The sequence below is a fragment of the Chelonia mydas genome, chromosome 3 (assembly GCF_015237465.2).
Source record: "Chelonia mydas isolate rCheMyd1 chromosome 3, rCheMyd1.pri.v2, whole genome shotgun sequence".
Classification (NCBI taxonomy): Eukaryota; Metazoa; Chordata; order Testudines; family Cheloniidae; genus Chelonia; species Chelonia mydas.
The window spans coordinates 1,426,485-1,449,948 of NC_057851.1; the positions used below are offsets into that span (position 1 = coordinate 1,426,485).

The 23,464-nt window shown below is 53.0% G+C and overlaps 1 protein-coding gene and 1 long non-coding RNA gene across 16 annotated transcripts in view; one reads left to right on the forward strand and one right to left on the reverse strand.

Annotated features, from left to right (window-relative positions):
* AGBL5 (AGBL carboxypeptidase 5) overlaps positions 1 to 18,102 on the reverse strand; it is a 43,990-nt gene extending 25,888 nt beyond the window's left edge. For 10 of the 15 annotated variants that reach the window (XM_043541969.1, XM_043541966.1, XM_037893660.1 and 7 more), the window contains exons 1-7: positions 17,974 to 18,102; positions 16,788 to 16,892; positions 15,404 to 15,708; positions 14,512 to 14,683; positions 11,413 to 11,579; positions 3,719 to 3,896; positions 591 to 769 (exon numbers count right to left, since the gene is read on the reverse strand). In XM_043541969.1, coding sequence (XP_043397904.1) covers positions 591 to 769; positions 3,719 to 3,896; positions 11,413 to 11,579; positions 14,512 to 14,683; positions 15,404 to 15,636 — 929 coding nt within the window. In that variant the 5' untranslated portion in view covers positions 15,637 to 15,708; positions 16,788 to 16,892; positions 17,974 to 18,102. The remainder of the gene's footprint in view (positions 1 to 590; positions 770 to 3,718; positions 3,897 to 11,412; positions 11,580 to 14,511; positions 14,684 to 15,403; positions 15,709 to 16,787; positions 16,893 to 17,973) is intronic. The other 5 variants (XM_043541965.1, XM_043541964.1, XM_043541963.1 and 2 more) reach the window with 2 other exon arrangements.
* Positions 18,103 to 18,248: 146 nt separating this feature from the next.
* Positions 18,249 to 20,447, forward strand: LOC122465281. The gene is made up of 3 exons (XR_006290012.1): positions 18,249 to 18,422; positions 18,884 to 18,965; positions 20,247 to 20,447. It is a non-coding gene; the product is annotated as an uncharacterized LOC122465281 (long non-coding RNA).
* The last annotated feature ends 3,017 nt before the right edge of the window (positions 20,448 to 23,464 follow it).

Sequence of the window (23,464 nt, forward strand, 5' to 3'; positions counted from 1 at the left end):
GGCGGCGAGCTGCAGCCCTCCCACCGACAGGGTCTGAACAGTCTGCACCTTGGGGTCAAACAGCAGCGTCTGGCGCCGACTAGAGCCCTGTTCACAAGCACCACGTCTGCTCCTAACACAGTGGCAGGCACTAGGGAGGTCAGCCACTCAGGCAGGAAAACCCAGAGCTCCACACCGGGCCCGTGATTCTTGCCCCTTCACTCTAAACTCTGCACATGGTTTGGCAAGTGACCGAGGCTCCCAAACACCTGGGTGGGATCATGGACTTTACACCTATTTTTGTCCCTCTGGAGATTCGTAGCAGGCTCCAAACTAGAGCTGGCCCTGACCTGCAGGTCACTGGCAGAGTTTAGAGCCCAACTCAACTCCTGCCTGACTGGGAGGTTCTGATGCAAACAGAACCTGTCAACAGCTCAACCCAGGCTGGTTAGCAGCTGCCCAGGAGCTGGCGTCTAGCTCTGTTCATTACCGCCAGCCCGCCAACGCTCCTGCCACTACGCAAGCCTAGCCTCTGCCTCCAGGGAGGTATGCAAGAGAGAAACCCACCCCAGCAGGGCCGGGGCAGCATCTGCAGCCAGCGCAGCTCTCACCGGTAATGGCCTCGCACCACGCCATCTGGGTTCAGCATGGGGATGAGCTTGAAGACGAACATGCGCCGCAGCATCTGGGCTCGGGGATCATCCTCCCGCAGGATGAACTCCAGGAAGCCATTGAAGACAAAGCTGGAGGGGGTTTCCCCTGGGTGAACTCTGCTGCTCAGGAAGAAGACCTAGGGGAGAGACACTCAGAGCTACCGACTGTTCCTTCCCAGCCTTGCGTGACACCCCCTAGCCCCTCTGGAGCTCCAGGGACTGCACATTTCCTAGGGCTCTGCCCCACATCCCACCCCAGGAACCTGGCCCATCAGTGCAGGGTGCGAGCCCAAGCTCACCGCCTATGAACACTCCAAGCAGGTTCCGATTCAACGGATGGCAGCAGTCAGAAAAGCTAACAGTGTGTCAGGAACGACTAGGAAATATCATCCAGCCACTACCTAAATCCAAAACCACCTCCTCCACCATCTCAGTCTGGGACTCCTCAATTCCTCAGATTTGTTACCTAAAAAGAAAATGGCTCAGGTGGGACAATCTCCCTCTGCAGTGAAGGTCAATGCAAAGAATTTGTTTAGCTTCTCTGCAACGGCCTTTCTTCCTTGAGTGCTCCTGGGTTCCCTAGGGAGGTGGTGGAATCTCCTTGCTTAGCAGTTTTTAAGGCCTGGCTTGACAAAGCCCTGGCTGGGATGATTTAGTTGGGGTTGGTCCTGCTGTGAGCAAGGGATTGGACAAGATGACCTCCTGAGGTCCCTTCCAACCCTGATATTCTATGATTCTATGATCGTCCACTGGCCGCACTGACTGGTTTTGCTGTTAGTTTTTGTGTCTTTTGCTAGTTGCTCTTCAAATTCTTTTTGGGCCTGCCTGATTATTCTTTTACACTTGACTCAGAGTTTATGCTCCTTTCTATTTTCTCAGTATGATCTTATTTCCAGTTCTTAAAGGATGCATTTTTATTTCTAACCACCTCTCTTACTCTGTTGTTTAGACATAGTGGCATTTTAACATACAAGACCATGCTGGGTCAGACCAAAGATCCATCCAGCACAACAGTACCCAGTGCCAGGTGCCCCAGAGGGAATGAACAGAACAGGGAATCATCAAGCGATTCATCCCATCGCCCAGTCCCAGCTTCTGGCAAACAGAGGCTAGGGACACCATCCCTGCCCATCCTGGCTAATAGCCATTGATTGACCTATCCTCCATGAACTTATCTAGTTCTTTTTTGAACCCTGTTATAGTCTTGGCCTTCACAACGTCCCCTAGCAAAGAGTTCCGCAGACTGACTGCGCATTGTATGAAAAAATACTTCTTTGTTTTAAACCTGCTGCCTATTAATTTCATTTGGTGACCCCTAGTTCTTGTTTACTTTCTGTAAACCAGACATGATTTTATAGACCTTTATCGTATCCCCCCTTATTCATCTCTTTTCCAAGCTGAAAAGTCCCAGTCTTATTAATCTCTCCTCATACAGCAGCCATTCCATACCCCTAATCATTTTTGTTGCCCTTTTCTGAACCTTTTCCAAGTCCAATATATCTTTTTTTGAGACGGGGCGACCACATCTGCAAGCAGTATTCAAGATGTGGGCATATCAGGGATTTATATAGGGGCAACATGATCTTTTCTGTCCTATCATCTATCCCTTTCTTAATTATTTCCAGCATTCTGTTTGCTTTTTGACTGCCGCTGCACATTGAGTGGATGTTTTCAGAGAACTATCCGCAGTGACTCCAAGATCTCTTTCTTGAGTGGTTACAGCTAATTTAGACCCCATCCTTCTATATGTATAGCTGGGATTATGTTTTCCAATGTGCATTACTTTGCATTGATCAACATTGAATTTCATCAACCATTTTGTTCCCCAGTCACCCACTTTTGTGAGATCCTTTTGTAGCTCTTTGCAGTCTGCTTTGGACTTCACTATCTTGAGTAGTTTTGTATCATCTGCAAATTTTGCCACCTCACTGTTTTTTTGGTTCTCAGTTTTTTTTATTTGGGGGCTCAAATTAAGTGTGTACTTTCTTATGGTGTTTTTAAAGCATTTCCATGCAGCTTGCAGGCATTTCACTCTTGTGACTATTCCTTTCAATTTCCGTTTAACTCATGTCCTCCTTTCTGTGTAGTTCCTCTTTTTGAAGTTAAATGTGACTGTGATGGATTGCTTAGTATTACCCCGCCCCTGCAAGGGTATTAAATTTAATTACATTATGGTCACTATTACTGAGCAATTCAGCTGTATTCACCTCTTGGACCAGACCCTGTGAGCCACTTAGGACTAAATCAAGAATTTCCTCTCCCCTTGTGGGTTCCCGGACTAGCTGTACCACGAAGCAGCTATTAATGGTGTCTAGAAAGGTTCTCTCTGCATCCCATCCTGAGGTGAATCAGTATGGGGACAGCTGAAATCCCCCATTATTACGGAGTTTTCCAATTTTATAGCCTCTCTAGTCTCCCTGAGCCTTTCACAGTCACTATCACCATCCTGGTCAGGTGGTCGGTAATACACCCCTACTGCTACATTCCTGTTATTTAAACTTGGAATTTCTATTCATGGAGATTCATTTAAAATTTTCACTATATGTGACTCTACGCTTTCTTTCCCATATAGTGCCACTCCCGCACCAGCGCGACCTACTCTGCCATTCCTGTATAGTTCGTACCCTGGTATTACTGTGTCTCATTGATTAGCGTTCCACCACATTTCTGAGATGCCTATCAGCATTGAATATCTGGCACTCGAGGTCACCCATCTTGGTATTTAGACTTCTAGTATTTGTATACAAGCACTTACAACATCTGTCACTATTTAGTTGTCTGCCCTCATTTGATGTCATTAATGGGACTCTCTTTCATTTGATGGTTTCTCTTCAGATCCTACCTGTACTTTATCAACTTCTATCTTCTCCTCTTTACTGGGTTATAGGGTATCCCCGTTAATAGGTTCTCCCCTCAGGGATGCCTCCCACCATGAGGGGAAGGCTGTCCCCTGCATCCTCTGTGCTTGGATTCAAGGAACTGCCAGGGGCAGACATGCCAGCAAGCAGAACAGCCAGTCTGCTGGTAGGCTGTCGGTCCCAGGCAGTCCAGTCCCCATCCCCACCCAGAGGCAGCCAGTGACTCACCCTCTTCCCTGCAAAACAACGCGGCCGAGGAATGGCTTCGTCAGGGAACAGGTTGTCCAGCCTAGGCTCGTGTTCCTCCCTCATACCGTGGCACGAGGTGACAGTAATCAAGTCCACGCGCAGATTGTCCAGGGAACGGCACAGCAGCTCTCGATGGTAATAGATGGCGTCGAGGGGACTGCAGGGGGGGAGATGCAGAAAGGCCCTGAAGAGCAGTTGTGACAGTTGAGGAAGGAAAGACAGCTCCCCCCACATACCAGCTGGGCACTCCTGGAAAAGCGAATCCCAGGCCTCAGCACTAGGGAGGGGTGCCCACCTTCCCAGCCAGGGGATAGGCCCCACCAAGGAGGACTATCAGAGTCCCACCTGAGTTTGGAAGGTGGCCACCAATCCAAGCAGCGGGTCTCCTGCCAATAGCCTCCCCTCTGCAGGCTCCATTCTGCATTCCCTTTGGGAGGAAGTCCCACACAACAGTTACCTTCTCCTGGCTTCCCTCAGTGCCTGCTCTGCTCCCATCCCCCAGAACGGTTCTGGGGCCTCTGGGTGAGGTCTCCAGATGGCTTGGCTATACAGTCTGAGTGCAGGAAGCCCTAAGCCACCCTGCTCTCATCTAGTTCCGAGTCTTGCCTGGAATCTGGAGCCTAGTCCTATGTACCACTTCTTTATTATTTCCACTCCAGCAACACCCACAGGCCCACTCAAGACCACCATGGGTGAAGCACAAACATGTACGGAGACACTGCCCTCACCCCACGGCAGAGCAGACACCCCAGCTGGTGTAACTTGCAGGTGGAGGGAGTAAGCGAGGGAGGCAGGCACTCAGGATGATGGGGCCATGGGCATGTGTTGCAGGTTTGAGAGTAGTGGGTTGTGTCAACAGGAAGCACTGGACTCACTGGTCCTGCCAGCCCCCTACCAGTTCAGCTCACAGATTGCCACAGGTGCATCTTGGGGAGGGTGTTAAGGCAGGACCCGGTTCCCTCTTTACAGATCAGTTCAAGGAGGGCATTGCTTATGGGAGGGGCAGATGGATGGGTAATAACGGCTGGCGCTGCTTGCAGGAGGAGGGGTGCCCTAGTGAGACAAGAGCAGGCACAAGGAAGGAGCAGAGTTGTGCAAGGAGCAACAAGCAGTTTGCACCGGGTTCAGAGGCGGCACTGCAGGGGTCCCCAGGGGCTGACATGGCCAGAGCGACGGCCAGGAAGATGAGCTCACAACAACATGGACAGATCCAAGAGGCACCCAGGAGGCCAGAGAAGAGGCAGCAATAACCAAACAGGGCAGACGAGGAATGGCCTATGGGGACGAAGTGGATATTTTTGAAATATTTTTACGAAGCCTGTGAGTGCCTCAGTTTCCCCTACAAGTAGCAATGTTACCCAGTGAGGGGAAAGGGACTGTTTGCTCTCAGGGAGGCTAAGAGACATAAGTGTGAATGGTGCCCAGTGGTCTGAGCCGGGATGGGACACTGGAAAAGGACTGGCTGAGGCAGACCCCTATCCACGGAGAATCCGAGAAGACAACAGCAGATCCAGTCCCCAGGACATTTACATCTGGCAACCCTTGCCCCAGAGGCAAATGGATTTCCTCATCTCTCTGCAGCGAGGCTCTGCAACTGTTCCCAGCTCGAGAGCAATGGACTGAGGAGGTGTGAGGATAAGAACTGGGGGCTAGAAGGAGACAGGGGCAGGGCTCTCACCTGGAGTCTGACCAAGGAGATCAGACACCGAGACAGACAGAGCTTGAATCAAGGGGGTCGCTACAGCTGGGCTGGGTGCTGGCTGCCCAGGCTGGGCTGTAACCGTCAGTTCTCTGGGCCACCCGAGGGACTGCCTGGGCCATGTGCCAGGTGACTAATAAACCCGCCTGGTTTCACAGTGCTGGGTGAGCGTCCCCGCAGACACTGGGTGAGGGGCGTTAATTCCTGAAGAGAGGACACGTCTCCCCCAGGGTCTGGCTCAGTGGGACTCCCTAAACTGGGCTCACAATGTGAAGCAGGGGGTCTGCAGGCTCAGAGACCCAGTCTCAGGATGGGGGGAAGCCTTGTGGCTCACCCTGGAGGAAGAGTGGGACCCCTGGGGGTCTGGCATACTGTAGGGATTCCTCCCAGAGACCATTCCAAAGTTGGGGTGTAGCACGGACCCTGTAGCTCCCTGACACCTGTATGAGGGGGTGATGAAAGGCTGCACCTTGGAACGCTGTACAGAAAGCGCCAACAAGACCTGGCCTGGATGTGCAGGTTCAGAGACAGAGGAATCACAGGTGATGCCCACATCACAGATGATGCCCACATCACAAAGGATGGTGGTGCTGGCTGATTAGTGAGTAGGAGCAGGGAGGTAATCTTCCCTCCTTATATGGCACTGGGGAGACAGACAGTGGAACATGGTGTCCAGCTCTGGAGTCCACATTTTAAAAAAGTGTTGAAAAATTGCAGAGGGTATAGAAAAGAGCCACAAAAATGATTCAAGAGCCAAAGAAAATGCCGTAGAGTGAGAGACCTGATGAGCTCCATCTGCTAACATTATCAAAACGACAACTGAGAGGTGCCTTGATTACGGCATGTAAGTACCTTCCTGGGAAGAAAATACTATGTACCAAAGGGCTCTGGAATTTAGTGGGGAAAGGCATAAACACGAGCCACCAGCTGGAAGACAAATTCAAATTAGAAGTAAAACACATTTTTAACACTGAAGCCTTGTCTACACTTGGGGACGGGGGGAGAGAATCGATCTAAGTTACGTAACTGCAGCTCTGTGAATAACGTAGCTGAAGTCGACGTACTTGGATCGACTCACCGCGCTTCTTATTCAGGTAGAGTACAGAAGTTGAAAGGAAAGTGATCTGCGGTCAATTTAGCGGGTCTGCACTAGACCTGCTAAATCAATGGCCGATGCATCAATCGCCAAGCCTTGATCCCTGGTGATTAACCCTGGGAACAAGCTGCTGAGGGAAGTCTCCTGATGGCTTTCTGGAAAATGCCTGAGCCAAACACAAGCTGTTGGGCTCATTTCAAGGGTAACTTGTGATGTTTAACTGCTTGTGATACACAGCAGGTCAGACTGAATATCCAATGGTCTCTTCTTACCTTAAACTCTTTCCCTGAGAGAGTAAAGGATGCAGTTACAAGAGTGGGGAGAGCGGAGGGAAGATCACGAACCTGTTACAATTCAGCTGACAGTGAGAGCTGCGGGCAGAGCTGAGCAGTCAACTTGTGAGAATGGGATGACCCTGGTAACTATAGGCCTGTCATCGGACATAGATCCTGGGCAACATCATGGAGCGGCTGGTATGGGGCTCATTAATAAAGAATTAAAGGAGGAGAATATAATTCATGGGTTTATGAAAAACAGATCCTTTCCAAAGAACCTGCTCTCTTTCTCCGACAAGATCACAGGTTTGGCTGATAAAGGTCATAGTGATGACCTCGCAGACTTCTCTAAGGCATTTGACTTGGTACCACGTGACATTAAAAAACTAGAACGATATAAAATTAACCTGGCCCACAGTAAATGGATTAAAAATTGGCTAACTGGTAAGTCTCAAAATGTATCTGTAAGCAGAGACTCATCATCAAGCGGGAGTTTCCAATGGGTTCCCAGAGGGATCAGTTCTTGGCCCTATGCTATTTAACATTTTTATCAATGACCTGGAAAAAAAAACAAAATAATCATTTATAAAGTTTGCCGATGACACAAAAATTGGGGGAAATGGTAAATAGTGAAGAGGAGAGGTCACTGAATCAGAGCAATCTGCATCACGTGGGAAGCAGTGTGCAAGCAAACAATATTTACATTTGGCTGTATTAAAATTCATATGTACATCTAGGAACAAGGAACGTCAGGCATTCTTACAGGCTGGGGGACTTTATCCTGGCAGCAGAGACTCTGAAAAGGATTATGGGGGTTGTGATGGATAATCAGCTGAAGACGAGCTCTCAGTGCAAAGCCGTCGCTAAAAGAGCGAATGCCACCCTGAGATACATAAAGAAGGGACTTGAGTAGGAGTCGAGAGATTATTTTACCTCAGTATTTGGCTCTGGTGCAACCTCTGCTGGAAGCCTGTGTCCAATTCTGGTGTCTCCAATTTAACAACATCCTTCTTGAATTGTGGAGTGTGCAGAGAAGAGCCACAAGAATGATTCTATCATTAGAAAACCCGCCTTATCGCCATAGACTCAACAGACTGAGTTTATTGCGTCTAACGTAGAGAAGGTGAAGGGGTGACTTGATCCCAGTCTGTAAGTACCTACAGGGGGAACAAATCTTTGAGAATGGGGGCTCTGAAATTTACCAGAGACAGGTCTAACACCATCCAAGGGCTGGAGATTAAAACCAACTCAGACTGGAAATAAGGTGTAAATTATTAACAGGGAGAGTCATTCACCACTGGGACGTCTTTCCAAGGGTCGCGTTAGATTCTCCATCACTGACGATGTTACGACGTCTCCCTGGCTTCAGGCTCTTTCTGATGAGCCCTCTCTCACTGTGTGTGCCTGGCCATCTCTCCTCAGCCCCTGCCCGCTAACTGCTCTAGAACGGTTAACACGTCTGTAAACGTCAGTTTGTCTCCGGTTTAGCCTTCCGTCTCCCCAACACTCTCTTCCGCATCTGGTCTATCATCCCCCTGTCCTTCCCCACCCCCAATTCCATTTCACAGCATAGACCTATTCTTTCCCCGGGCTTTTTGATCTCAGCAATACTCCCGTCCTCCGTGACCCTCTCCTCCCCCAAGGAGCATCGAGGCACCAGCTGACCTGAAGGATTCTTCCCTCCGAGCTCTAGAGAGAGCAGCCCAGAGACCCTCCCATCACCTAGCCAGCCCCTATGGATGGCCCAGCCCCAGTGCTCCTCCATCGGTCGTGCTCATTTTGCTGGGGAGGCTGTAACGTCTGCTAATGCCTGAGAGCAGTGAAGTGGAAAGGTCAGGTGCAGTCTCTGCTTGGCTGCTGCCCCAGTGCAGGGATGCACCGAGAGGCCAAAGACCACGTCAAAGGGAAGGGAAGCAGCTGGATCAAGCTGCCCTGGGCCAATCCGCTGGTGCCTCTCTTTTGGATGTCTAGATGACCTAGGTGAGTGTGGAACACAACTGGAAGCATGATTCAAAACAGACTGAGCTACTGAATTCAAAGGGAGGTGTGGAGAGGGAAATCCGGATGGGCAGTGCAGAGCCCTGGGGAGGGAGCCATCAGTCCAGAACACATGCAGAAGGCAAGAAGCCCACCATGCAGTCATGCATACAAGCAGTGTACATGCCTAGGGCCAGCTCCGGCTGCTGGCCTCCAGCAGGACTCAATCTGAAACAGAGCCATGACATGAAAAATCCCAGGCAATAGAACACAAGGGATGTGGAGGGAGAGCTGGTACCTAAGCATCAAAGTGGTGTTTTGCCCCTGCTACTGGTTTGCCACTATCCATTGTATAAGAAGACGGGGGGGGATGTATGTGAGTGGTGGTCAATGTCCCCAGGATCCTTCAGGCGGGGGGGCATCAGGCATCTGATACCCAGCCCACTTGCTTCAAAACAGAAGAGGGGTGAGGACAGGAAAGAAATGAAGGCAGTCACCGTGACAATGCCGTGAACAGCCTGACAGATCACATGTTGCCAAGGACAACAGATCACATATGAAAGAAAACAAATCCTTTACAGCAAAAGGGTCCACCTCATTGCAAGGGCCCAATCAGAGGGCTCAAATTCAGCCCAAGGTTCTTCAAGGAATCCAGGCCAAAGGATCAGCATAGGACACAGGAGCATTCTGCCCTGTGGGCGCTGGCTGACACTGCCTGAAAGGGCCCTTTGCAAGCCGCGCTGCAAGAGGAGACGTGTTGAAAGTTGCAGACAGGCTCTCTCAGGAGGGCTGGATGTCAGCTTCAGAGGCTGGAGATATGACAGGAGCACAGGCAGAGAGGGTCAACAAACACTGCTCCGAGAGTGCAGAGTTCTCCCCCCCAACCCCCAGCACGTCCATTCAAGAGATTCCCAACACACAGATGAAGTCAGGAATCCAAGGAAAATACGCAGAATGTCTGAATTCGACAAGCCTGCCCACCACTGGCTCTTCAGGGAATGCTCACCATTCTCTGAAAGCACCCAGGGCAGGCTGGAACTGGTTCCCTCCAGTGCGATAGGAGCAGACAGGTTGCTGTTGGCCCTTCTAGTCAGGTGTCCTGCCATGGGCACCACCCCAAGACCTGAGCTTTCAAGAGGACAGTCACTCTTCCTAAACAGCAGAGAAGTCTGGTCTGGGATCAGGAGACAGAAAACTTGCTCAGCCAAAAGGAAAAGGCAGCTCCAGATTCCCAAGGAGACCCCCCACAGCCCCAGGGAGGGAGAAAGAAACAGAAGGAAGCACAACCAAGTATCACACCGGGATTTCCCACTCACCGGCCTGGCAGAGCGGGGAACGCTGGTGTTATGAGGCCAAATTCATCCCTAGTGCAACGCCATGGACTTCAGCAGCATGGAATGAATTTGCCCCAGTGAGCGTAACTCTCAGGCTGGGTATGTAAACACGGAGCAAGTGGCTGGATTCATAGTCCAGTTTCCTCTCTCTTCCTAAAGCGACAAGAGAGCTCTCTGCGCCTGCTGCTCCAGCTCCCGCACACTCTGTCAAACCAGGGCCTAAGGCAGGCCAGGGGCTGTCATGGAACTGCAGCTCTTTGTGCTCAGAGACCACAGGCTTCATGTGCCAACATCAACTGCCTTTTCATAGCCAGCTGATCTCTTCTATTCCCTGAAACCTCCCTGGGAAGCCATCAGCAGAGGAATGAAATTCACAAGTACACAGAGTGAATGCCTTTGATTTGCCTTGAGATAAAGAATTACTTTCTGCTTGCCTAAGGAAAACGATTTAGGATTGTAACAGCAGAGTATGGAAGAGCCTCCGGGCCAGGAAGCAATGGTGGTGGGAGAGACTGCAACACAGAACAGCTCGGCAGAGATCAGAACTAGCTTCTGAGAAAGGGAGCAAAGCAATTCCCAGAAACAGGGGAGAGTCTTTGGTGCGAGCGCCATGCAGCCAGAATACCTGGGGCTGACGATCAGCCCCAGGAGGTACGGACCTCCCCTGTGATCGGGCTGCTGAGGGAAGGGAAAAGGTCTGTGTGAGATGATGTTCTGCAGCCAGGAAGCTAAAAAGGAATGAAGCCTTTGCCTAGCCAGGTCTCCTAGAGCACCTCTCAAAAGGCAGCATCCGTCACCTCTTCTCCTCAGTCTGAAACGACACTGTGGCTGCGAAACCGGGGATGCTACAGAACCCCCGCTGCCTGTCCCCTACACTTGGGTCCCAGACGGCTGAGAGCTATGGAAATTAGTGATCCACTCAGGACCCACCCACAGGAATGCATGGAAGCTGGTCTGATCTTGGGATAATAGAGAATGCTGTTCCAGGAGGAGACCCAAAATAAAGCCAAAAGGGCACCCTCTGCTCACTTGCCCCCTCACCAAGAACCACTCATTTGGGAACCAAGCGGTGCAGAGAAAACGCTTGTGGCTGCTCATTCCTGAGCTGGAGAGGAGAGACATGAGCCCACGGCAGCTAACAAGAGGGCAGCTGGCACAATTACCCCAACTCCCCACCCAGGCAAGAACCACTGCAAAAGGGGTGGGGGACACCGTACATTTGAACAGAGACAAAATATCAAGGCTGGGGGAAGACAGGCAGAGAAAGAGGGGGTAACAAGGGGGGTCCGCACCTGCTGGGTGACATGTATTTACACTCCTCAAAGCGGCTGTCCAGCTGTGCCAGCATCTCCTGGCACTCCGTGTATGAGAAGGGGTAACAGAAGGCAAAGTAGGTGGTGGCGCCACGGTACTCCAGGAAGCGGTGCACAAAGGACAGCACAAACTGGGTCTCCATCATCTGGGACAGACACACACAAAGCAGATGCTGAGCGGCTAGCATAGCTCCCAGGAGCAGAGAACCACGAGTCTGCACAGTCATCCCCCTGGGGGCACACGGCATGGCGTATATGGCTACTGGCTGGCATCCTACAAGTCATCTCACTGTACCTAAAAACATGCCCCTTTTACCCCCGGCTCTACCATTATAACTAGTACTATAAGCACCACTAAACAGTGGCTGCAGCTTTGCAGTCAAACCCACAATCAAAGCAGCTTCCAGTCTACATCTGCTCTGAATCCCTGAGGAGCCCAGACACCACCGCCTATGAAAACAGGCTCTGCCTTACCGGATCAGACATTTGGTCCATCTAACTTTGCTGCCTCCCGACAGCAACGGCCAAGACCTGAGACTTCAAAGGAAAGTGAAAAGCCCCAAAACGCACCAGGCCATTTGTGCAAAACTGTCCAGGAAAGTACAGGGGACTCCTTCCTGTCCCCTTGGTGATCTGCTGAGACCCGAAGTCTGAAATACTGTTAGCCCATCTGTGACAAAGTGGGAGTATTCTTAATGTTTTGTCTGAATACTGCATATGTGCCTCAGTTTCCCCCATATGTTACTCAAACATCTAGATGGTGGGACAAGTGTGTGAGATCATTGCAGAGACCCTTAGAGGGCAGGTGTGACTGCCTGGGCACAGATAAAGGCCAACACTCTGAATCCTGGCTACTGATAGCCAGGGCCCATCCTCTGCAAGAGCCAGCTGGGGATGCTAGAGAACAAAGTGAGAACTGGAGGCCAGGTGCCCTGTTTGCCCGGGAAAGAGACAAAGGCCGGAGGATGGGCAAACTGGGCATGACAGAGGCTGGTCAGTCGGCAGTCGGGGGACTGAAGAGGGGACAGACCAGAGTTCAGGGTTGCGCCCTCCCAGGATGGACTTTGATGAATGTTTCTAATTTCTGTGCTAACAAGTTCTGTTCTACGCTGTGTTCCCAACAACTAATAAACCTTCTGTTTTCCACACTGGCTGAGAGTCACTGCTGGCTGCAGAGTTGGGGTGCAGGGCCCCTTTGGGGGTGTGTAAGGCTTCCCCAGGTGTCCCATCCAGGTGGACTCACTGCAGGGAGCTCACAGTGTGAACAGGGGGCTGAACGCTCCGAGGTCAGACCCAGGAGGCACTAAAGCCAAGGAGGTTTGCCCTAATGAGAACGTGCCTAGAGAGGAGACATTCTGCATTCAGAGCCGTTCCAGAGCACCGAGACTCAGACCCCATGACACCATCTGAACCTGTTCAGCTGCAAATGTTGATGTCCTCTAATTATCCAGCTCCAGTCTAAATTCAGCTGCAACATCCCACCCCTTCCATCAAATATTTTCTGACAAGGTTAAATGCCCAAGCATTTGGGGTTGGTTTTTGGGTGGAAGGAAAGGCATAGAAATGGGACAGGCCACCTCAGGAAATCTGCAATGGAATTAAGAGCCTTTCAACTCTTGGTTGGTTGCTAAAACAAACCAAGCCCAGAGTAACAGTCACCAAGAGTCACAATCCAAGGGTTACTGGTTTTCAGTCCATCTCCAGCAACAACTGTACACATAACAAAGACAAGCCTCTCCAAAGGCCAAGCGCTGGATGAGCCAAAAGACCAAACTCCCTGCAAAGGGGGGCATTTCGCGGCAGGGGCACGGCATGCTAATGAAGCAGTGCGTATGTCAGTGTGACTGCTGTCCTGCTGCTACCCAGGCTGTATCTCCACCAATCCTCCAGGGACTCTCAATCTAGCAGTTTTCAATTCATGTTTTTTTCTTAAATATGGAACTATCTTAATGGCATTTCAGTTCAGAAGGCTGTTTCCCAGCTATTGTTACAACTGAAGAATTGAGAGAAAAAATATCTTCAGTTGCAGAAGGAGTTTCCTGGGTGTGACACTGGTAAACCAGGTGCCAGCTCTTGCCAAGACTGTAGGCATCAGCTGAGCACTGACAAATTCATAGCTGGAAACCAGACCAGCTCACCTGTACATTAATATTGTTCAAGATGGGTGCTGAACGTGTAAGAATGTGTTTAGTCCCTATGAAATGCTTGTGAGTTGCTGCCTGCATTAGCCTGTCTCCTCTGCTATAAGGGAATAAGTAAGTTTTGCTTTACAAGTATAAAAATGCCTGCTCTGAACTTGTGAACCTAGGCAGGAAAAGTGACCCCCACACCATCCAGAACTATCAAGACTAAATGGGCCACTGTGGAACATCACAACACAAAGACTCATGTAATGGCTTTCTTACAACCATGAGGGTCTACATGCATCCCATCAGCTTGAGTTCTGAAAGAGGGAACTCGAGATAGCTGACAAGAAAATTTTTCATCTCTTTGCTATTTGAACTCTTACAAGGGCTGAAGCTAAGAAACAAAAAGCAGAGATCCCCAGGGTCGCCCTGGGTTAGCCTTAAAAAGACATTTCAGTTCTGACAGATTACTACATCTCTGTCACCTTGTGGAACCACAGAATGAACTCATTTGTGTATCTATGTTGCCTGCTTTAGTCTGTAAATAACTTTTTTCCTAGTTAATAAATCCTTAGTTAGTTTACTATAGGATTGGCTACCAGTGTTTTCTTTGGTGTGAGATCTGAAATACAAATTGATCTGGGGTAAGCAACCTGACTATTTTGTGATTTTTGGTATAAGTTATCATTTATCACTAAATCCATCCTAGGTGGGTGGCAAGATAGACTGGAGTGCCCACGGGGACTGTCTGTGACTCCATGGTGAGACTGTTACAGACACCCAGGAGTTCACATTTACCTTTATGAAGTTACACCCTCTCTTACATGCTGCTCACTGAGCCAAAGAGAATGCGAAAGAGTCACAAAGCTGCAGACAGGACCTGACCCCAACGCACCAATCCACCGTCAACTCCAAGCAGCATCATCCCCCGACGCGCTCACTGCACGGATACCTCGAAGGTGGGCCGCTCCCGGATCCGCTCCCAGCGGGGCCTGATAGGCAGGGTCCTAACGAAAGGAGACATGCCTTGGGAATAGAGTTTGCTCTGCTTGTTCATGTTCACAATGTTGATTTTGATCAGCTTGCCTGGAGCTCCTCCCTTCACACTGAAATAAAACCAGGATCTGAAAAGGACACACAGAGGGACCAGGTCAGTCTGTCAGCTGAGTAATCGAGCTGACATTCTGTCCCACAGACAGACTCTGTCTGCCACCCCACAACAACTCTGGTCCTGGGGCACGAGCACTGGCAGTAAGGTCAGAACCCGAATGGGTCTCCAGCATTAAGTCACCTCAGCAATCTCAGGCCTCCTGGAATAAGAGTGCAGCATAATCAGAGAAGTGGGCATGTAAAAGTGTCTCCCTTTTCTACAAAGCTACCCATAGCAGCTCAACCACATGGGTCTCTAGGGACTTGAGGGACAGATTCTTTCCCCATTAGCCCTGCAGAAGCCGACTGTGCTACAGGAGAACCTGAATACTAGCCTGCCATGGGTATCATCCCCAGAATTGCCAGCTAAGCATCCTCCTGCGAGAAGCTTTACTATTAACCTGGATGCAAGAGGCAGTGAGGCCCCAGAGGGATTCTCAGAGTGCCAGAGCAGGAGCTCTCTTTGGTTTCTCCGTGCTCTTTATGCACTTTGCAGTAGAAAGGTTCATGCTGTCACCAGCACCGCACATGGGTAGAAGGCAAGGAATGGCCAAGGAACAGAGCCACATGCTAAAAACCTGCCAGGATTGGCATGGCTCCAGCTGTTAGCTCATGTTGGCCTTGTCTCCTGGCACAGGGACAATGAAAGGAAGGCTCATCAGGAGATGCTCCACCATCCTCCCAAGCCCCTTTACCTGTTCCCGTTTTCATACTCCGTTTCAGCACAGTCGGGTTTGGTCCACACATTGAATTCATAGTCAGCCGTGGGCAGGGAGCTGCCAAACACAGCCGACACCGTGCTGCTGCTGCTGCTGCTGTTCCCAGCTACGTCCCCTTCTCCTTCCTGGTGTTCCACCTTCTCCACATGAGCCAGGTTCCCTGAGTCAAACTTGGAACTGAACAAGAGGCCGCCGCAGCGTATCTCCATGTTTAGCCCTCCCCTGAGAGTGCGATTTCATCCTCTTGTCTGCACCAAGGCTGCTGCGGGGCTGTCCCTGAGCTGAGGAGCGCAGAAAACAACCCAACAATTAGAAGCTCCTCCCTCGCCACCGCTAACTTGTGATCATTGTATCGTACCTTCCGGGTTCCAGGGCCTCATTCTATGCCCTCACGGAGACCCATAAGGATTTGCTACAAAAACATGAATTGAGCTATCAAGTTATACTCCTACACAAATTGCGTAGCACACCACTTCTTGCCAGAATATGTGGCCACCCACACACCTTCCCTTGCCTCCAGTTTGTTCAGCTCAGGCTCCACATGGGGCCTGACGTGAGACTGGAGGCTGTCTGGGGCAAGGACTGTTTTTCTATTTGTCCTATACATATGCAGCCCACTATTCAGCACTGTAAAAGCAGTCGGTATGCTTCCACAGCACCTTTTATCCTGAAGGGTCCCACAGCATTTAGCAAACTTAAATTGACACATATCAGCAGGAGCTGCTGAGAACTCACTGCTTTGGAATCTCAGTCCACTTATTTAGGTGCTTAAATATGGATTTAGGAGCTGAACTTTAGGCACCCACTTTTGAAAATCTTAACCAAAGAATAACAATAACACCCGTTGAGAGGGTGTGAAGAGAAGGTAGAAAGAAAGGAAACAGTTAACAGGGTTGCCAAGCCTAGGAAAGACAAAGAGCTTAATTACAGCTCCTACAGAGAGGGACACCCTCAAAGATAGAGAGGTCCTCTCTTTTCTCCTGACAGCAATCTGAGAGGAAACCATTGACAGACTTGTGAAATGAACACAAGAAATCAATCCACCCCTGAAATCACCAGGAATGGATTTAGTCTAAAGGCTTTATACGCTGAAGACATCGTATATAAAAATGCCCTTTTTTAGTGTGCACAGAGGTGGGACAGGGGAGGACAGTAAGAATTTAAGAAGGTTTCTGGCCATCATATTTCCACAAATGAGCAGATCATTCACACATTTGCAAGAAACAGCACTAAGCTCAAAAACTTCAGGATGAAATCAAAGTTGAAGCTACATGGTTTACCTCCCTATGAACCAATCAGCTGTGCTGCAGCAAATGGGCCAGGCCAGTTAGAGGTCAGCTCAAGGTATCCCATTCGTTACCTGCTGGATGAAACACGCTTCCAAATACAGATGTTTTGCTAGTGGATCCTCCTCCCTCCTGCTTTTTACGCTTCTAAGTACGATTCATTGTTCAAGCTGGCCAACCTACGGGGCGAAACACAACACGATTCAAAGGCACTTAGATATTATGGTGTTCGATCTCACCTAATAACCTAGATCAAACGGCAGCAACCCGATACTGATGAAAAAGGGAGCGCTCTTCACACTGGCTCTTTGGGAAGGGGATACCTGCTGAAAGCAGGGGCCACAGACCTCTCCCTGCGGTGCGGAACAGCAGGCGGAAGGTGTACCGGTCCACCGGAGCGTCCCTCCAGCCCGCCCAGGGAAGACACCCCATCCCTGTTTGCCAGACGACGTTCAGGCCAACCCCTCGCACCTGGGGAGAGCTGGAGATCGGCGCTGTACAGATTTCCCTAGGACGCCAGGCTGACTTCAAGCCCAGCCCAGCTCCGGCTGCAGCCAGGCCCGCTCCCGACACGGCGCCGCTCCCGCGGGGCCCGGCTCAGCAGCGCCGCCAGGCGAAGGACACGGCGGGGCGCGCTGCAGGCTGCAGCCCGGGGCGCAGCGCGGAGCCCCCCCTCCGGGGCGGGACTGATCCCGAGACCCCTGGGCCCGGGGGCTCCGTGGCCCTGCTCCGGGCCCGGACGCAGCAGGGAGCGGGCCTGGCGCCGGGGTCCCGCGGCCTGTCCCACGCGCGCAGCCCCGGAGCCGGAGCCGCGGGGACCGGAGTCTGGCGGGGGGGGGGGGGGGGCAGCGGCTGGGAGGAGCCCAGAGCGCGAGTCCCGTTGTCACGGACATGCCGGGGGGGGGGGGGGGGGGGAGGCGCCGAGCGCGCGCGGGGGGGAGGGGGCGCGGGGCAGGGGCGCCGAGCGCGCGCGGGGGGGAGGGGCAGGGGCGCCGGGCGGGGGCGCGGGGCAGGGGCGCCGAGCGCGCGCGGGGGGGAGGGGCAGGGGCGCGGGGCAGGGGCGCCGGGCGCGCGCGGGGGGGGGGGGGGGGGGGGAGGGGGCGCGGGGCAGGGGCGCCGGGCGCGCGCGGGGGGGGGGGAGGGGGCGCGGGGCAGGGGCGCCGAGCGCGCGCGGGGGGGAGGGGCGCGGGGGGGGAGGGGCAGTTGGGATCGCGCGCGCCACCAGGCCCCGGCAGAGGAGCCACCGGCGGAGTCTCTCACCTCCACCTGCCGGGCCCCGCTGTCCGCCCCTCTCTGCTCCCCGGAGCCCGGCCCCGCTCGGGACCCAAACAACGGCCGGCCCGACAACAACAACGCGCCCGCCCATTGGTCGGCCCCGCCCCGCGGAGCAACGCGCCCGCCCATTGGCCGGTCCCCTCCTCACGTCAGAGCAACGCGCCCGCCCATTGGGCGGCCCCTCCCCTTAGCGCAACGCGCCCGCCCACGGGCTGGCTGCACGAAGGGGAGGAGCGAGCCGCAAAGGGGCGGGGCTCCGGGGTGCGCGGGTTTACGGTTCGGCGGCGAGGGGAGGGAGGGTTCGCGGGTTCGAGCCCCGCAGCGCCGGAGGACCCGGACCCGGACCCGGACCCGGACCCGCCTCCAGTCTCGGGTGGCCCCGCTTGTCCGCGCGGGAGGGGGTGCGGGATCGGCTGGAGGCGGGTCTCGCTCAGGTGCGGCCCGGCCGCGGTGGCTGCGGGGCGCGGAGCCCGGGGAGCCGGAGGCTGGTGGCGCCGTAGAGCCCCCGCCTCGGGTGCGCCCGGGGGCGAGGGCAGCGCGGGGGCCTCTGTGCCCGGGACCGGGGGCAGCGGGGGCCGCCCCCCCCCCGCGGCAGCCCCAGCGATCGGGGGGCCGGGGGGGCCATTTCCAGCCCTTGACAGGAACGTCCGAGGGGCGGGGGGGGTAAACCTGGGGAAATGACCCTGCACTCCCAGTCTCTAGGCCAGCCTGAGCTAATGGGCCCAGCTCGAACATTAATTCCAGTTCAGCAGCCTCTGGCTGGAGTCTGTTGTTGAAGAATTGCCGCTTTCAGGTCTGTAATCGCGTGACCAGAGAGACTGAAGTGTTCTCCGACTGGTTTCTGAATGTTACAATTCTTGACATCTGATTTGTGTCCATTGATTCTTTTACGTAGAGACTGTCCAGTTTGACCAATGTACATGGCAGAGGGGCATTGCTGGCCCATGATGGCATAGATCACATTGGTGGATGTGCAGGTGAACGAGCCTCTGATCGTGTGGCTGATGTGATTAGGCCCTGTGATGGTGTCCCCTGAATAGATCTGTGGGCACAGTTGGCAACGGGCTTTGTTGCAAGGATAGGTTCCTGGGTTAGTGGTTCTGTTGTGTGGTATGTGGTTGCTGGTGAGTATTTGCTTCAGGTTGGGGGGCTGTCTGTAGGCAAGGACTGGCCTGTCTCCCAAGATCTGTGAGAGTGATGGGTCGTCCTTCAGGATAGGTTGTAGATCCTTAATAATGCGTTGGAGGGGTTTTAGTTGGGGGCTGAAGGTGACGGCTAGTGGCGTTCTGTTATTTTCTTTGTTGGGTCTGTCCTGTAGTAGGTGACTTCTGGGAACTGTTCTGGCTCTATCAGTCTGTTTCTTCACTTCAGCAGGTGGATCATTACACAAAGTAAAACTATTCCCCCTCCCCCCCCCCCACTGTTCCTCACACGTTCTTATCAACTGCTGGATGTTAAGCCTATACTCTAAGAACTTAGGTGTATTCTTATCACTTGGCTAGTTCTAGAGGTATAAAAGAAAGAATCAAAATCACTGTCTGCCGGCATAAGGGCCTTCTCTCCCTGTGACAGTCGGAGGCCCTGTGCTTAGGCTAAGGCCTTTGGCTAAGCAGCAGAGGCAGCCATAAGCTGGGAAGCGACCGGTCACCTCCTCACATTCCAACCTAGTCACATTGACAGAAGGTGCTATGGGGCTGTTAGGATACAATCCTGTCCTGATAGTTCCTATCGCCTCCAGAGAAAGGGAAGTGCCTAGAAGATGTAAAAGGAAACTTAGTTTGATAGCATCCTGTCTGGCAAGAACTCACTTATCAATAGCTGGGATGTGAAATCCTCACTTCTGTATTATTTTGTCATTATAGTTCCCACTTTGCTATTGTTTGTATAATCTCTGTCTGGTTCTGTGATTGTTTCTGTCTGCTGTATAATTAATTTTGCTGGGTGTAAACTAATTAAGGTGGTGGGATATAATGGGTTAGCTAATCATGTTACAATATGTTAGGATTGGTTAGTTAAATTTCAGGAGAATGATAGCTTAAGGTATAGCTAAGCAGAACTCAAGTTTTACTATATAGTCTGCAGTCAATCGGGGGGTGGGGAATTGGAATCATGTTTTGCTAAGGAGGGGCAGAATGGGAACAGGGACACAGGTAAGGCTCTGTGGTGTCAGAGCTGGGAAGGGGGACACTAAGGAAGGAAACTGGAATCATGCTTGCTGGAAGTTCACCCCAATAAACATCGAATTGTTTGCACCTTAGGACTTTGGGTCTTGTTGCTCTCTGTTCATGTGAGAAGGACCAGGGAAGTAAGCTGGTGAAGAAATAAGCCCCTTAACACTGGAAATGGCCCACCTTGATTATCACTACGAAAGGTCCCCCCCACCCGCTCTCCTGCTAGCAATAGCTCAGCTTACCTGATCACTCTCCTTACAGTCTGTATGGTAACACCCATTGTTTCATGTTCTCTATGTCTATAAATCTCATTTTTCCACTGAATGCATCCGATGAACTGAGCTGTAGCTTACGAAAGCTTATGCTCAAATAAATGTGTTAGTCTCTAAAGTGCCACAAGTCCTCCTGTTCTTTTTGCGAATACAGACTAACACAGCTGCTACTCTGAACCAGACTATGCCCCCCATGTCTGATGGAACCACTCCAAGCCCCCCAGCACCCTGGCCAGAGCCCTCCTGAAATGCACCTTTGCAAACCGCCCCCGTGACCTTCCTGCCAGCGCTGCCGCCCTTAGCCCCTACCCCTCTGGGTGCTGGCCGCAGTGCAGCGTGTAGGGCCTGCCCCAGCAGGGGAGACGCTGGCTCCAGCTGGTGAGCTGCGGCCACCCCACCCCACCCCTCGGCGCTCTCCTGGCATCTCTGAGCTATGCGCCCTTGGCCCCTCATTTCCTTCTCTCCTATCTCCAGCCAGCCGGCCCAGGGGCTGGCGGGCCCAGGGGCTGGCGGCCCCAGCGGCGTGTGAATAACCTGTATCTTTCTGTATCCCCCCATTACCTCTTCCCTTTCCCCACAAACCCACCAAGGCAGGAGTCATTGATTCTCTTCCTGCCCTGCTCCAGCATTGGCTCCCATCAGCTGCGCTTCCAAGCCGTCCTGTCCCTCGAGGCAGGGGCCAGTTCCTGTTTGTGATGGCTGGCACCACACCCCTGGCCTGGCCTCGGCAGTTCACCCGGCCTTCTATCCAAACAGGGCCTGTACAGGAGATCCACGACACCGCCATGCAGGGACCATGTGTGGAGAGCTCAGCGTGGGCCCCACCGGAGGCTGTGCCGAGGGCTGCATGGAACCTGCTGCACATTTCTATGCCGTCCTAGGCCTTCGCTCTCCCTTGGCTTCATCCCCAGCCCGCAGGCTGCCAACCAGGCCCTGGGACTCACCGATGCTGCAGGGCTGGGCCAGCGGCTCACAGCCAAGGCAGGAGAACGTGAGCCTGTCCTCGCTCCTAGAAACCAGCCCTGCTCCCTGTAGATATGCTCCTTGGGGCAGGGAAATGGCTCCGGCCAGGTATGACCCAGCAGAGGCTAGGGGGGCACAGCCTCTTCCCCCCAGACTCCTAATGAGGCCAGTGGCCACTGTGGCATTTTAACCCAGGGTATGACAAAAGCAAGACACAGAGAGCACTGACTTTCTGCCTTCCCTTCCCTCTGGCTTTACTCACTCACCGGTGCCCTTCCCACAAGGAGGCTGCAAGCTCTGTGAGGTTAGGGTGGCATCACCCCATGGGGCCATGCAGCACCCAGCCCAACTGACCACGAATGGCACCTCTGGGCACTGCCATGGGACAAGTAGTCATGGGGGGTGCCAATGGAGTTGAAGACCAGCCCCCTTGGGTACAGCAGTAGGACAGTGAGACTGGACAGGTTAAAACTCCTCATGCCCAGGGACAGTAGGAACCTTGGGAGAGGACAAGCTCAGGCAGGGAATGGGGAAGGGAGAGCAAGGGGGGCCACCAGGGAGACACTGAAGCAGGGGTCAGCAAGGTGGGAGGGAACCAGGAGTGCAGCGCTCACAGCAGGAGGCCACCCCATCTGTGCTGGGGGGACAGGGCTCCTGGTCTAGAGGGGGCAGCAGGCAAGTCTGTGCAGTGTTAAGATGGCCAATGAGGGTGCTGGAGAGAAAGGGGGATAGTAGAGATGGGGTGGGTGGGTGGAAATCAAGGGATGGCTTTTCCGGGGTGGGGTGGGGGATGCAGGAGTGTAGCTTCAGGGCCAGGGGATGGTCAAGAGCCATGGACAGTCAGGGCTGCTGAGTCAGGGTTGGTAACAGCTCAGTCGTTCTCTGAGCACAGGGCCAGGCATGCCAGGGGAGGGCCAAGGGGACAGAGGCCAAGAGGTTCCACAGATTTCATATCGGTTACAGCCAGAAGGGACCGTCTGATCATCTCCCCTGACCTCCTGTAGATCAGAGGCCATTAAACCCCACCCAGCGACCATGTGGAGCCGAGGACTTGGGCTAGACTAAAGCATTCCAGTCCTCAGCACCGTGAGCCATAGGCAGAGTCCAGGAGAGACCAAGGTGCCATCAGTACCCGGGCCCCTGCAGTGGCAGGGTCTTGATTAGGTGGGATGTACCCCAATGATCCCAGCAGGTAACCTGTGTCCCCCACTGCCAAGGCAGACAATCCCCCACCCAGGTCCCTGCCAACCTGCCCTGAGGGAAAATTCCTTTCCAACCCCAAATCTGGCCATCAGTTAGACCCTGAGCATGTGAGCAAAACACACCAGCCCAGCACCTCAGAGGGTTCTTTGTACCATCCTGCCAGGTGTCCCAGCTCCAGCTGTGACCAATCCCTGATGCTTCCAAGGAAAATGAAAAAAACAATCCATCTGGCTAATTGGACATTTGGGGGAGTGGATCCAGCCTGACCCCTGCACAGACCAGCTGAAGAAGGAGATCTGATTATTGCTTTTGGCCCTAGATTGGAAGCAGGTGGGCAGATGGGCTCAGGGTCAGGCTGTGCAAAGGGTAAAAGTGCAGAACTGGTCCCAGGACAAGGCCAACTGCTTTTGTTTGCAAGATCCTAGCCCTTGAAGGCTGGAGGAGGGATGGGGCCGAGAGAGAAGTAAAGCGGTTCACGAGAGAAGTGAGTGCTGAGTGGAGCAAGGCAGCATAGTGCTGACTGTCTCCGAGGGGCTCTGCTGAGCAGGGTGGGTGGCAAATGCAGAGGAGAGTAAAGCTGCGGTTGCCAGAGGGCAGCCACAAGTCAAGAGCAGCAAGAAAGCTGAGGCCAATTAAACTCTTCCTTTGAGCTTTGGCTTCTCCCCACTTGGCACCACAGGGAGCTCTGGCCACAGGTCTTTGATCCACAGGACAATGGGATGGAGCCCTCTTTGCAAGCACTCCTGTATGGCCAGGGGAGGGACAGGCCTGCCCCAGTGATTACAGTCCCCACTGGCCAGGTCCCAGAGCTGTTCCCCTCCACCACTGCCAAGGGCAGTTTTCTAAATGAAGGACAGTGCAGGGGCG